Genomic DNA, 14,695 nt, shown 5'->3' with positions numbered 1-14,695 from the left:
AATGTCAATTGAGGGTTCTATTGGGGTCATCACCCAAAGTAAATAAGCTAAACACAATAAAAATAACTGTCTCTATAAGAAAAATATCTTATTATATTAGTAAGTTGTGTCATAGCAAATGTTTATTATTGATACAATGCAAAGGATCTATATAAACTTAAAACAGATACGGTAAGTGAAGAGAAAGTGGTGTAAGTGATAAAGGCATGGATGAAGCTTTTGACATAGACTTCTCATCAATGAAAATTTTGATTAGGAAAAAATATCAAACATTCGTAATGCTATTAATTTTTTATTTCTTAATTGTACACATCATATTTCAAAAACTCAAAAAAACTTCATAGACCCAATTTTGACTTGGACTTGGGGACTTCAAAATATTCAGCAAAATTTCTGAACAATAAAATACACAAATTTGTAAGATAATCCTCAAAAACACACATACATCTAAATTTACAGAAGTTATAAGCGATTTTTCTTTCATTTATAGATCAAAAAATGAGTTTGATGCTCATCATAGTGTCATAATTATCATTTACAAATTTGTATTATATTTTTACTAGTTCATTTGTGTAAAAGAAGGGCCCAAAACAAATTTTATATTTTCCTTTTTAAAACCAAAGCAGGGGCTTGAGGGGCTGTGCCCCTCATGGGGGTCTAGGGGCTTTCCCCTTAGTGGAGCCAAGGGGCAAAGCCCCTAGTAGGGTTTGCAAGTAGCACCCCTTTCATGTTCCCTGTCATGATGTACAGCAGGGCTGAGGGGTGGAGCTCTCACTACCAATCTCTAATTAAGGCCTTCAAGAACACATGGACCTTACAGACTAGTGAGTTATTGATGATTTTTACAGTGTTAAGAGTGAGCTGAACGAAAAATTAGTGAAAATGACTATCATTATGCAATTTTGGTGAGTTTTTCCCATTGACTTGTGACTTCTGGCTTCTAAATTATCGAGAACTGGCAAAAAACTTGCTGAAACTCAGCCTTGTAGATCGGTGAGTTTGAGGTTGAGTTACTTAGGGCAGAATATCAAGTACTTGATGAGTTTTAAATCCATGGTACATATGATAAAGGGGATTTTTAATAAATTCATCACTAACATTTTTCTCTGGAATGTAATCCATGTCGTTATATTTTTCATCTGTTTTAACTTTTGATATGGCCATGTTTTAGACTATGAATGGCTCTCTTGAACTAGTATATTAGTTCTTTAATAAAATGAAATTGTTTTTTATTGCCTACGGTTTAATTGTTATATTGAATTTGTTTCTCTGCAGGTGTTAGTTGTAAGAAATGACCTGAAAATGGGCAAGGGCAAGATTGCTGCTCAATGCAGGTACTATTTTGCGGGTATTGTTTTTACATTGGTCTCTTAGGTACAAGGGAATTCAAATGGAATTAGTTCTAGTTATGAGTTTGATGATTCCTACTTGTGATATGACTCTTTAATTTTATGTTTATGTTTAGATGTTTTATGTTCTATTCCTTGATAATAAGTTCTTTGTGGTCTTCTTGGTCTTTCATTTCTCTTTTTCTGGGTTATGGGTTTTATATTGTTTTGTTTTGTGGAGGGTTTCTTGTTGAAAGCATCTTGTGAGGGTAGGTCCCATTTTGGGTTTGGTTTATTTGTCTTCCGATGTTTCTAATGGGGTTGGATTGCAGCATGTCATAATGATTCGTTACTCCACTGCTCATAGTTCTTTTGTCCAATTTTCCTCCTATGGTGAGAGTAAATGGTTATTTATTTTGTATCTTAAGGTCTTATGGAAGTTGGATTGCTTTTAGCTAGTTCAATTGAGTTTCAGATTGTGTGGCTATTATTTGTTTTAGACTTTTAGTTGGTTAGCAGATGTTTGTTTTAGTTTGATCAATTTTGGTATTAGGCTCTTTGAACAACTTGAGGAGAATGTTGCCATGTGTCCTTTATGCAAACAAGCCTCTTGCATGTGTGCCATTGGTTTTTATGCAACTAGCCAACATGTCCATTGAATATAAAAGATGAAATTCTCCTTGTTAGCATCTTCCTTGATTCTTGAGGTTCAAGCAAAAACCTTCAACAACCTAGCATGCATCCCATGTCTGTAAGGTTCTAGGTTGGGAATTCTTGTGGAACTAAGGAAGAAACTATGAGGTCGGAAACAAGTTACTTTACAGTGGCCAATCTGTTGGTAGCTGGCTCTAGGCTGAGAGATAGATTGCCTTCAACAGGATGGAGGCAACTTTTGCTAAGGAAAAGGGAGCCATTTTAATTTCAATTTTGGACATCATGGTTGTTACAAATATGTGTCTTTTTGGTCTTTTCCATGTTATGAGCTCTGAGCTTTAGTACACAAGGATGCATCACCACCTCTTGGTCCATTGTCCCAGTCCCCTTGCTCATACTATTTCTTCGTTCACATACTGTTCCTAGGATTTTGGGAACAATTAGGAGAATTCTTTTCACATTTTCACATTTTTCATTTCCCCTTCCTCCTAAAAAGGGGAACCACTGGGACTAGAGGAGATTTTGGTTGTGGGACAAAACTATTGGACAACAGTTGGAGGTAACCAAATTTTCAATATACCTTTCTTAGTAGATTTGGTGTTTTTATGAATGATTAACTGCAACTATTTAGTTTCTTTGCCATTTGACACATTTTTAATTTCCAATGACTGTAAAATTTCTGCATCTACTTGCTATGTTATGTAACTCTGTTACTTGCTGTTTCTGAAAATTTGTGTTTATTGGTGCTTATGTATGATTCCTAAAAATCTGTTGTAAAATTGAGATGCAAAATTTGTTTATTGTTGTTTTAGGAGAGTACCCATTATTTGGCCACTTGTTTTTCTAATATGATTGCTTCTTTGGGTCCCACTGGGCATCAACATTGTTGCTATCATAGACCAATGTGCTCCTTAAATCTATTGGTATCTCTGTTGGTCAATGTCTTCCAAACAGGTACTGCTTAGATGCCCTCCTTTCCTTGAAGGAAGTGATCAACAAGGCTATTGGAGGATACATACTATTGATATATTGAGACCACTTGGATGTATTGTTCACAACCACTTAGTTCCAAGTCGTATTTTTATGTTGAACATTTCTTACAGAATTGTAGATGGTATCATCAATTAACTGGATTATCTCTAATATCATTGGTCACGAGTCTTGATGATTCTTCTTTGTCAGTTGAAGGCATGTTCACACCAGTAGAAGGTGCGATGGACTGGCATAAGTTGTGAACTAAAATTTTCATTTCTATTATCTTTTCTCCCTCCACGAAATGTAGACTAAGGGTCAGTTTATTTTCAGGTCTCCCAACCACTATGAAGTTCAGGGGAGATAACTTTGTCAGTAAAAAGACATGAGGTTCTATATCAGCTTTGTTATGAAAAATTGATCAGAGGCGCTTTTGGCAATTTCTCTTTGGGAGACTTATTCTCAGAATAACGGACTAATAGATTATTTCGGATGATTACTTCTTTCTTTTATTCAACAAGAAGTATTCTAGGTGGTAAACACCCATTGGATAAAGATGAGTAACAGAAAGATTGTGTTAGATTGGTGAGATACTCCCGCTCTGAGAATATTAGTACTAGAGCTTCTGATGCCTTGAGTCTCCATCTAAGTGGAGTGGATCTGCTTTGTTTTGGCATCAAGGGTCTTGCCTTTGTCCCCAACCGAGGTCATTGAGGCACTCACACATTACTATATTTCTAGAGCCATGGGCTCGTTAGCCTTGGATGTTATGAATTTTTCTGGGGAATTTACCCAACTTCCTGCTAGGATTGTACAACTTAACCCTCGTAGTCTGGATATTTTTTTAATGAGCATTACTTGCATTGGCCTGTTCACAGTAATTAGGTTATTATGATGGTTCTTCTAGCTTGAGCCTTCATGAAAACATACAACTTTGTTTTTCTTCAATTCCAATCTCTTGCTTTTATCTTCATCAACTCCATGCTTCAATTGGGGGTCCTCTCCTCACATGGCTGTTTTTAGAATAATTATAAGCAGTCTTGGTGATTGTTTTGCAAGTCTATTTTGTCTGGAAAAAAGATAGACCAATTCTTATAAACTATGTTTTTAAAGAAATTGTTTGAGTTTTTGTTGAGACCTAGTGTTGAGTAAAAAATCAACCTGTTGATTACTTGGCAAGTCATATTTAGTTACTATGGTTTGTAATGGTTCTCATCTTTTAATTTGATCACTTTGGGTTTAGCCCTCTTATTATGTTTTTATTTCAGTTACTTTTTAGATAGTATTTATAAGCTGGGGTCTTCTGTCCTAGTATCTCTATGTTAATTGAATGCACTTTTTGAGTGCTATTGGCCACATGTGGAAAGCGATATCGTTTCTTTATTTCTTTCTTGATGGCTCAAGTGCATGACATCTTCCATATTTCAGTAATTTCTTATTACTATTATGGCTATCAAGTATTCTTGTAGGGGATTTTCTGCTCACATGGCTATTTATATTTGTAATTAGCTCTAATGGCTCAAGATTTTACTACCTTTGGGTTTATCCCTCTTGTTATGTTTACATTTCCATGATGCATCGTGTTTAATGATTTTTCACAATTTGATCTGTTTTAGTTTTCACCCTAACATTATTCGATTTTAGTTGAATGTAGTTTTAAGTCTATTTACACGCATTTGGTCTCTTATGGACATTTATTATTATTATACATATTAGGTATGCAACTTTACAAATTTAGATGTACCTTATAGATTTATAAGTTTCATAATCATTGGCCAAGTACCATGGCCTAGTTAAGAAATTAATCACCTAGGCTGAAATTCCTTGACATGCATGTTCCATAGTGTTTCCAGGACAGGCATGACAGGGGATGTGTTTTGGGGAAGGCAGGGGATGCGTTTTGGGTATGGCAGTCCAAGGGCCATTATTTTGGGAATGGCTGGGGGAAGGCAATATATCTATATATCTATAACATGCCACTGTTAAAATGGTGTCTGCAGAAGCCTGCACGCCAATCACATTCCAATAAGTTCTTTGTTTGTGCTTCTTACACAATATCACACTGTACCAGACAATGGCCAGTGCACCTTTAAACTCTCTTATAACTGACTCTAGTCCTGTATCAAGAATTTTGAAGTTTGAGACCTTTTTGAACAATGAAATCAGTAATCCAAACTGTTTCTGTCACTGTTAACTGTTATAGGACTTATATCATTAACTACGAATCTGAATCATGTTATATTTATTGCTGTTATACTACAGTTGTTTCTCTCACTTCTATCAAGACTAATTTAATGCTGTTATACTGCTGTCATGATCAAGAATTTTGAAGTTTCAGACCTTTTTAATCAATGAAATGAGAAATCCAAATTGTTGCTGTCAGTGTTAACTGGTGTTTGACTTATGTCATTTACTATGAATCTGAATCATCATATATTCATTTCTGTTATGCTACAGTTGTTTCTTATTTCATGATTAATTTAATTGCTGATATACTGTCATGATAAATCTATTGCCGCTGTTATAATGCTGTCATGCCATGCTGCTGTTATAATGCTGTCATGATATATTTGTTAGCCTTTTTTAATGTTATGAATATATATTTTTTAAACATTATAAAAAATTGCTTTGCTGTAGGGGATGCCTGGCTGCCCCTAGGATGGTCGAGAGACATCTGAGATGTTCCCAGCTGCCTCAGGGATGGCCAGGCATCTCCTAACTTTTTCCTGCCATCCTCCAAAATGGGGATGCATTTCTGAGACATCCAGAATTTGCTTGTTGGGTGGGATGGCCCGCGGATGTCCTGTGCTGTCCCACCAACCCTGAAATGTTTTGGGGGACAGGGACAGAGGGTTTGAGGGGTGGGGAGGTGTCCCTGTGTAACACAACCTACAATACATTCACATTTTGTATAAACATGTCCAAGTGGCTCAACAGTTGGGCCTCATAGGAATTGATAATCTTAGATTTATCACAATGTTTGGTATCACTCAATGAAACGTTTCAGGGTTATCATCTTAGGTATTAATCTGGAAAAGTTTAAGGGTTATTATCTGCTCGTTTCTAATTAAAATATATGGATTTATCTATGTTAGGGGGTTTTACCTCTCTATAGTAATGTTTGTTTTGGTTAGTGTTAAGTTTCTTTTTCAGATCCTAGGTCTCTTTTTGCCATAAAATTCTTTTATTTTACTTGATGTAATTTTGAATCCCATTGACCAATTTTGTTGATTTGTAGACATGAATATAATTTCATATTTCCATCTCTATCTAGTATCTACACATGAAAATGTGATGCCATCTATGGGAATCTTTCATTCAAAATTTATTTTTTTCCAATAAATTAGTCATATAAAAAAGGTAAAAGATAAGCTGGCCATCATGACAATGTTGAAATCTATTACAAACTCACTAGAATCATTAGGATGAACCCAACCTTAGTCCTTCCGCATGATGGTTAGCAAACTGCTGATTTTCGACTCAAGCTCGGATTCTAGACTTCACATAGACTGAAAATGCTAATTTTGGATTCAAAGTTTCAAAGTCTTATCTTAGACATGGCACATACTCAACATGCTGAGTTTGGGCTTGAATTGGAATCCCAGTCTTGGTACAGACTCAACACATTGAAAAAACCATGAAATATAGAGATTTATTGACGAATTAGAGGTTTTTCTATACACTCCTCTATATCAATTTAAAAAAAGATAAAAACTAATCAATTATGAGTTGCTTTGATCACATATACAAGTATACATCAAATAAATGAGTGCAAAAATTGTTTTAAATTGAAGGAAATTGGTTTACAAAACTCATGGATTGTGATAGCCATGGGATCAAAAACAAAACCTAAACTATGGTAGAGAGGAGTCCAATCACTTGGTCCAATGTCAATAGCTTTATAGTGGGTCATGTGCTTGTGTCATAGGTAGGTACATGCTGAATTTGGACTTGAATTGGAATCCCAGTCTTGGTACAGACTCAACACATTGAAAAAACCATGAAATATAGAGATTTATTGACGAATTAGAGGTTTTTCTATACACTCCTCTATATCAATTTAAAAAAAGATAAAAACTAATCAATTATGAGCTACTTTGATCACATATACAAGTATACATCAAGTAAATGAGTGCAAAATTTGTTTTAAATTGAAGGAAATTGGTTTACAAAACTCATGGATTGTGATATCCATGGGATCAAAAACAAAACCTAAACCTTGGTAGAGAGGAGTCCAATCACTTGGTCCAATGTCAATAGCTTTATAGTGGGTCATGTGCTTGTGTCATAGGTAGGTACATGCTGAGTTTGGACTTGAATTGGAATCCCAGTCTTGGTACAGACTCAACACATTGAGAAAACCATGAAATATAGAGATTTATAGACGAATTAGAGGTTTTTCTATACACTCCTCTATATCAATTTAAAAAAAGATAAAAACTAATCAATTATGAGCTACTTTGATCACATATACAAGTATACATAAGTAAATGAGTGCAAAAATTGTTTTAAATTGAAGGAAATTGGTTTACAAAACTCATGGATTGTGATATCCATGGGATCAAAAACAAAACCTAAACCATGGTAGAGAGGAGTCCAATCACTTGGTCCAATGTCAATAGCTTTATAGTGGGTCATGTGCTTGTGTCATAGATAGGTCCTCGATGTTGCCGCAGCCGTGAAAGTTTCATGTTTGTCAACATCAAGGGATTTGCTGGTGCTCTTTCCTTTGTAATCATGGCTATTGTCTTTGCCTCAAGATCAACCTGATCAACTAACGCATGGTTATTGTTCTAAAGGCAAGTTCCTTAGGCTCAGTGATCCAATTTGATAAGAGATCAACTTTCTCCAATATAATGGGAGATTAATAGAGCCAAGGCTTGCTTGTGATGAAGGGGAAGGTTGTAATGAACAAAGACAAAATAATTCAACCTTTGGACCAACAATCTATTGCATGTATGTGCTCAAACATAATCCAATTGTGCTGGCATCTTGAAGTGCTGCATGGTTGGCTCCAGACATGCATGACAATCCCTAGAAGATTTGGCATATTAGAACCAAACCTCTCATAGCTTGCACTTGAAATGAGAAAACTGTTAAATTTTGTGATCAGATTAGATAGACAGTAATTCAAATACAATTGCACAGAATGTACCCTGGGAAAACCTTCCTTTTGAAGGTGAAAAACCCAGCAACAAAGAATATCTCTATTATCTCAAATATGACAAGTATCTTTACAAGAACTCGCTTCACACTTTGAAGCTATATGGTGACACAATTTCACCCTAGACTGCTGTATGCAATCCGAACCACTGTAGGAATGTTGACTGCTGTATGATGATCTATCTTGATCAATCAGACTTCAGTATCAATTAGTTTTGCCTTGGAGATAAGATCACACTGCTGAAGAATGATAATTCGATCTGCTGAAGGAGAACACGAACTGCTGAAGGAAGACACGAACTGCAGAAGCAAGATGATTCGATGGTTGTGGAGTGAAGGAGAATGAATTTATATACCCATGCAAGGGTGATGCCAATCAACACGTCTCTTCCAAAAAGTCGGCTTCTTGTTAAACAATCATGTCTCTTCATTAGGGATTAATTATTTTATCATTAACACGTCTAAAGGGTGGCGGGATTATATGATAATTAAAATACAAGGTCGGCACATAATGGAATATCGTATTTGCTTACTTGACAATTTTAATATTCAATCGGTATATGAAATTGTCTAAGGCCAATAGGCCAATTAGACAATTTAGTTATCTATGTCGGTCCTAAAGGATACCAACCAACGCTATAACATAAACAAAAACAAAATGAAAAGGAACTCAATTTGTTGTTTGACATTAACTTAAGAAATGTAAACTTTTGAAAGAATGATCTTGATCAGCTTTGACCTTGCTAAAAAAATTTCCAAGTTGCCTTACATATATCTCACACAAAGAGGTCATTGTGTGCAAGTCTAAAGATCTCAATCTTGGAGACAATTGTTGCTTTAAGCTAAGAATCTGCTTCCGTAATCTTCATGACCATGTAGAGCCCACCCAAAGCCTCATCAATATTGAAATTTGAGTAGAATTGGGACATTGGATTCAAGAAATAACCAATTGCGTGCAAAGACTTATGAAGCAGATGATGCTGTTACTGATTGGGGAGTTTCCATATGGAACAATGTTTGTCTTCAACCTCACCATACATGATTCCAATGGCCTCCTTGGCTCTATCCATGCCCTCACACACTGATGCAGAGGAAGGACTTATTGTACCTTGACACATTTCATATGATGCTTTGTTACATTCAATAACTAGGTGCATCCTAGTTCATCCTAGGCATATTGCTTTTAGGCCTTGGTGAGTACGTGTGGTTCAAACCCAATCCAAACCATACATTCTTGGCCTGATTATGGCCTCTCACCATGAATTTTGATGGCATACAAATCATCATTACATCAAACAACTCAAACAATGCATTATTTTGTTAAACCCTCCAACTAGGGCTTTGTAACAATTGCATTGCAAAATGGGACCAACAGTCCTAAATAACTTGCACAAATAAAAGGCTTAGGAACTCCCCTTTGGAGGGATTGAAGATGACATTAAAACAGAACTTTCCACCAATTTTCATGGATTTCCAACAGTGGAAAGTCAAGTTATGAATTATTTGCACTTGCTGGAAACCCTAGTTTCTGAACAGGGCTGTTAGAAAGATTGACTTATTAGACCAATCAAACAATCTTTTCTTTAGGACTGGTAAGAACGAAAAAATCTGCAATAAAATTATCTTTCCATCCATATAAGTTTCAGACCCGTACCATTCCGTACTAGGCCGTAGCAAACAAAATACAGACTGTTTACACAGAAAAACAAGGTAAAAACGTGCCAAAATGATGTTTCTCCTCATTCAATCCTTATCTAACCTCTCCATTTGAGTTTGGATTGCATATTTATAAATTTGCAACCAGTCCCTGCTGTCTAACCGACCATCAACTACCCATAACCACAAATGCAAGTTTTGACAATTTTGACATGACAACTTTTTGCAACATTTACATCTTTTTGACAACTTGTCATGAAACATTCCAAAATAGATCAAAAGGACTTCAAATGGTCTCAAATGACCTTATTGAACCCACACACATCCAAAACAACCTAAAAACCAAAAATGACCATATGCATGCCATGATGCCCTTGCATCACACACATAGCTTAATGCAAGCTTCTCGCCATTAACAATATGGAGGAGGTTTACTAAAGGCTTTATGAACTGTTAAATAATAACATAAATGACCAGAAGTTTTAAACAAATAAAAACACCGTAACATTATTAAAATTTGCAAAAGAGAATTGAAACAAGAACTAACATTTACAATCTCATTCATCGAAATCTAAAAGTGTTACTCATTAAAGACCTAGGCAACAATCTCAACTATGGTAGTGGCCCTCAATTATGAAGATTGAAACCACTTCTCAGTTCTCACTAATAAGAATGCATATTAGAGTAGTTTTTGATTGAAACAAAGATTATGTTACAAAATATGTTGCAATGTGAGTTATACTAAAACAATCAAACTCTTTTTATTTGTATTTCCTCATTAAGTCAAGAACACAATGAGAAGCACACAGTAAATACTGAGGGTGGGTGGTGTGAATCAGTATTTCAGAACTTTTTAAAACTATAAAATTATAAATGCATGAAACCACATGAAGCATAAAGAGAACAACCATACAAACACAAACACAAGGATTTCTCGTGGAAAACCTTTTCGGGTAATAAACCACGGCATCAAATAACTTTCATTAATTTAAATGGGCACCAACCTGTTGTGACCATTTCACACATCGCCCCATTGCAAATGGGGACCCCCTCTTTTTGCTCGTTTTTCGCTCGCCTTTCGCTTTGCTTTTTAGGGTTTTGTTAGTCAGTCAGTTGTCTGGATTTAGGGTCAAGCCTTAGGGTTTTAATTGCCGTCTTTCAGGCCAGAATCCAGTTAGTTTTGAGAGCTTTTTGAGCTTCCTTTTGTAGAATGCAGATTTTGAATGCAATGAATTCGCCAAAGTGGTCTATTTTCAATTGGAATTTTTGAATGCAGAGCTTAAACTTGTCTAAGTGTTGATGATGAAATATGAATTTTTGTCCAATTGAGTAATTTTGACCAAATTTTGAGTTTTTTGATTTTGATCCCGGGCATGGGGAATGTTTTGTTTTCGCCTTGCGAAGAGATTAAATGTGCAAAATCATGATATTTTGGCCTGTAGGAGCAAAATCGCTCCTGTCCCTCAGTGAAGGACCGGAGCTCGTTTTCAAATATCTTACCGCCCCTGCAGAGTCAAGATGAATTTCGAATTGCAAGTGATAAAGAATGGCGTGATCTTTCCGTTGAATATAAATTGAAGAATTTCACGAACACGGAAGTACCTCCAGGAAGCAAAATCGCTCCTGTCCCTCAGTGAAGGACCGGAGCTACAAATCAAATATTGCTTTGTCCTTGCAGGATTTTGACGACTTAACAATTTGAAGATGTCTGAGGAGATATGTTTTATCAAATGAATATAACTTGAAGTGTCGACATGAAGGAGAGTGGTCCAGAATGCCAAAATCGCTCCTGTCCCTTGGGAAGGGACCAGGGCGAAGTACATTGTAGCTCCCGTCCCTCTCCCAGGGACCAGAGCGATATTCTTCATAGGGCATGTTCTGGACGAAAATCAAGCAAGTTATAAGTTTGAAGGCAAGAAACAGGGTGAAATGAACTCATTGAAGATAAATTGAAGATTACCAAATGTCAACAAAAGACCTAAATGCCTAAGTTCGCTCCTGTCCCTCTCCAAGGGACCAGAGCGATTTTTGTCTAAGACAAATTTCTTGCTAAGTTACAATGAAACCCAAGGCATGGATGAATGGAATGGAATGTTACGAATCCGTTGAAGATAATTTTAGAGGTTAGCAATGTGATGTGGAGCCTACAAGAGCAAGATCGCTCCTGTCCCTCTTCAAGGGACCAGGGCGATATAATGGTTATATTGCCATTCCTCCAAGTTCAGGACACTCCAAGGCGAAGAACAAGGTGGTGTGGACATTTTAAGACATCTCCATCAAGCACAAAGTTACGAAGGTCGCCAAGTTAAAGAATTTGCATCAAGACACTTAATTAGCTCCTGTCCCTCAGGAAGGGACCAGAGCGAAATTTGCATAAAGGCATAGATTTCGAAAGATTAACAAGCACCAAGTGATTAAGGAAGATCAAGGGATCACGTTTTACCCGATGAAGACAATTGCAAGTTGAAAAAAGCAAAGACAAGTCCAAAACCTTGAAGTTCGCTCCTGTCCCTCTCCAAGGGACCAGAGCGATGTCTATTATATTGGCCAAATCTCTCAAAAATCACGTAAGGTCAAGGTTTTGCAAGGTCGTAAGGGGTCCAAGACATGATTAGAAGGTGATATACAAAGACTTCAAACGTTAAAAGATCCTCAAATTGAACAAGGAAGCTATATCGCTCCTGTCCCTCTCCAAGGGACCAGGGCGATTTGTATGGGATCCTTCATTTTCCTTCAAATTCATGCCAAGTCAAGGTTTTTCGAGATCACACAAGGTATAAGGTGTCTTTTGAAGATGATATGCAAGAGTTTTGAACGTCAAAGTGTTACCAATTTGTGCAAGGAACTCATATCGCTCCTGTCCTTTGGACAAGGACCAAGGCGATTTCATTAAAACACTCATGATCCTTTAAATGCATGTCAAGGCAAGTGCACGTAAGATCAAGGACGTCCTTCAAGAGGCAATGAACGAAGAATCAAGGTTGAAAGATCACACATTTTGGCTAGAGCTTCCAGGTCGCTCCTGTCCCTCTCCAAGGGACAAGGGCGATAATCTTTCTAAAGTCTAAATGCCATGTAAAAATCAAGAGGAACCAGCATGGAATGAACAAACAATGTTATTATTCGCCCTACAATGAAGATTAGAGATTAAAGATGCCAGGTCAAGGAGAAATTATTAAGATCGCTCCTGTCCCTCTCCAAGGGACCAGGGCGATATTTGCCAAAACACATGTTATCCTTTAAAGATCACGGCAAAATAAAGTTGCACAAGGTTTGAAACGTCTTCTAAAAGGTGATGAAGGAGGAGTTGATATCAAAAATGGAGAATTTCAAGTGAAAATATTTGGATCGCTCCTGTCCCTCTCCAAGGGACCAGGGCGATAATACATCCAAAGGCACTCATGCACACATGCAAGTCGATCTAGTTTGAAGGACCTAGCGAAAATGGTAAATTCAACATGGAAATGAAGACCTTGGACGTAAAAATTGCAAGAATCAAGACAAAAGTGATGGATCGCTCCTGTCCCTCAGTCAGGGACCAGGGCGATAAGGTTAGTATTTTTCATTTTCAAGTTTTGGCGCCCAAAGCAAGTATTTTTGAATTTATTTTAAATGCTAAAATTCGATATGTTTTGAAAATTCAACTAAATGGCATTTAAATATTGCGCTTGGTATTAATTAATTATTTTGCCTTATAAAAAAATCGAAGTTTATTAAATAATAACGATGGCATTTAATAATTAATTAATTAAATTAATAAAAAATCAAAAGGAGCGCTTGGTATTTTAGAGGTCGGCCTTTATTATTTATTTAAAATCATTTAAATTGCCTTATTTTTACACAAGTCGGCCTAAGGTAATTATGGTGAAATGCGCCTATAAAGGGGAGATGAAGATCGTCATTTTCACATCATCATTTATCATCTCTTACATGCGATCTTGAAGGAAAAAGTGCGAATTGTGTTTGAGGAGTGCGAACTTAGTTTTTCACTTGGGCGAATTGACAAAGGATCGATCATTTAGAGGAGATCACGTCAAGGACATACCAAAGGTGGCGAATTTGTCAAATGCATTAGAGATCACGTCAAATACTTGAAGGGTGGCGAAGTTGATAAGAGGGACGTTGATTTGAAGATCACATCAAAGCTATCTCACGTTGAAATATCAATTTTGCCTAAGCGATTTTATTCATTTTGCATTCTAGAGTTAGCTCTCTATTGAGGTATGGCGATATTTGCTTTATTGTTTTATTAGTTGATCGTCATTGCCTAGATTTTGAATTTTGAATTTTGAATTCCTAGCTCAATCGTTTTATTTTAGGAAATGATAACTCAAAGACTTATCATGAAGTTTCCTAAAATACTCTCTAATCTATGTTATTTATTGCAAAATCTAGCTTCTCATTATGAAATGTTGTGTAGGTATGGCAACCCCGAAGGCGGGAGCATCCACCAGTCGTTCAGCTCTCATGAAAGAAGATCAGAAGACCGAAGAAGTGGAGACCAAGATCGTGTCGAAGTGGAGCAACATTGGAGATACAAACTTAGGCAACTTCAGCACGAAGAAGTTTCGAGATGTCCCTTACATTGGCAAGCCATCACCTGTCGCCTGGAGGATAATTGAAAGTGGCATCATTAAGGCGGCCGGCTTTCCACCAGCTATTCAGTGCCATGAGTTGATGATCGAGTGTGCTCGTCACTATGATCCACAGTCCAGGACGATCGTGTCCAATGAGGGAAACACTTTGGCGTACCTTTCAGAGGAAGCTATAAGTGAAGCTTTCCATCTTCCAGAGCACAGGGACATGATATACAAGAGCATAGAAGGAGCCAGATCAATGTACGAAGATGATCCAGATGCTTGTCTAAGCATTATCAATAAGAACTGGCTACTTAAGAGTCGTCCCCGTCTGAGCAAGATCCC

The 14,695-nt window shown here is 36.7% G+C and overlaps 1 protein-coding gene across 1 annotated transcript in view; it reads left to right on the top strand.

Moving 5' to 3' along the window:
- LOC131065247 (uncharacterized) overlaps positions 1–14,695 on the top strand; it is a 163,359-nt gene that overhangs the window by 38,104 nt on the left and 110,560 nt on the right. Inside the window, exon 2 of the mRNA XM_057999715.2 lies at positions 1,276–1,334. Within this exon, the coding sequence (XP_057855698.1) occupies positions 1,276–1,334 (59 nt within the window). The remainder of the gene's footprint in view (positions 1–1,275; positions 1,335–14,695) is intronic.

Source organism: Cryptomeria japonica, chromosome 2, assembly GCF_030272615.1.
Source record: "Cryptomeria japonica chromosome 2, Sugi_1.0, whole genome shotgun sequence".
Taxonomy (NCBI): domain Eukaryota; kingdom Viridiplantae; phylum Streptophyta; class Pinopsida; order Cupressales; family Cupressaceae; genus Cryptomeria; species Cryptomeria japonica.
This window is presented reverse-complemented; position numbering and strand designations above follow the sequence as displayed.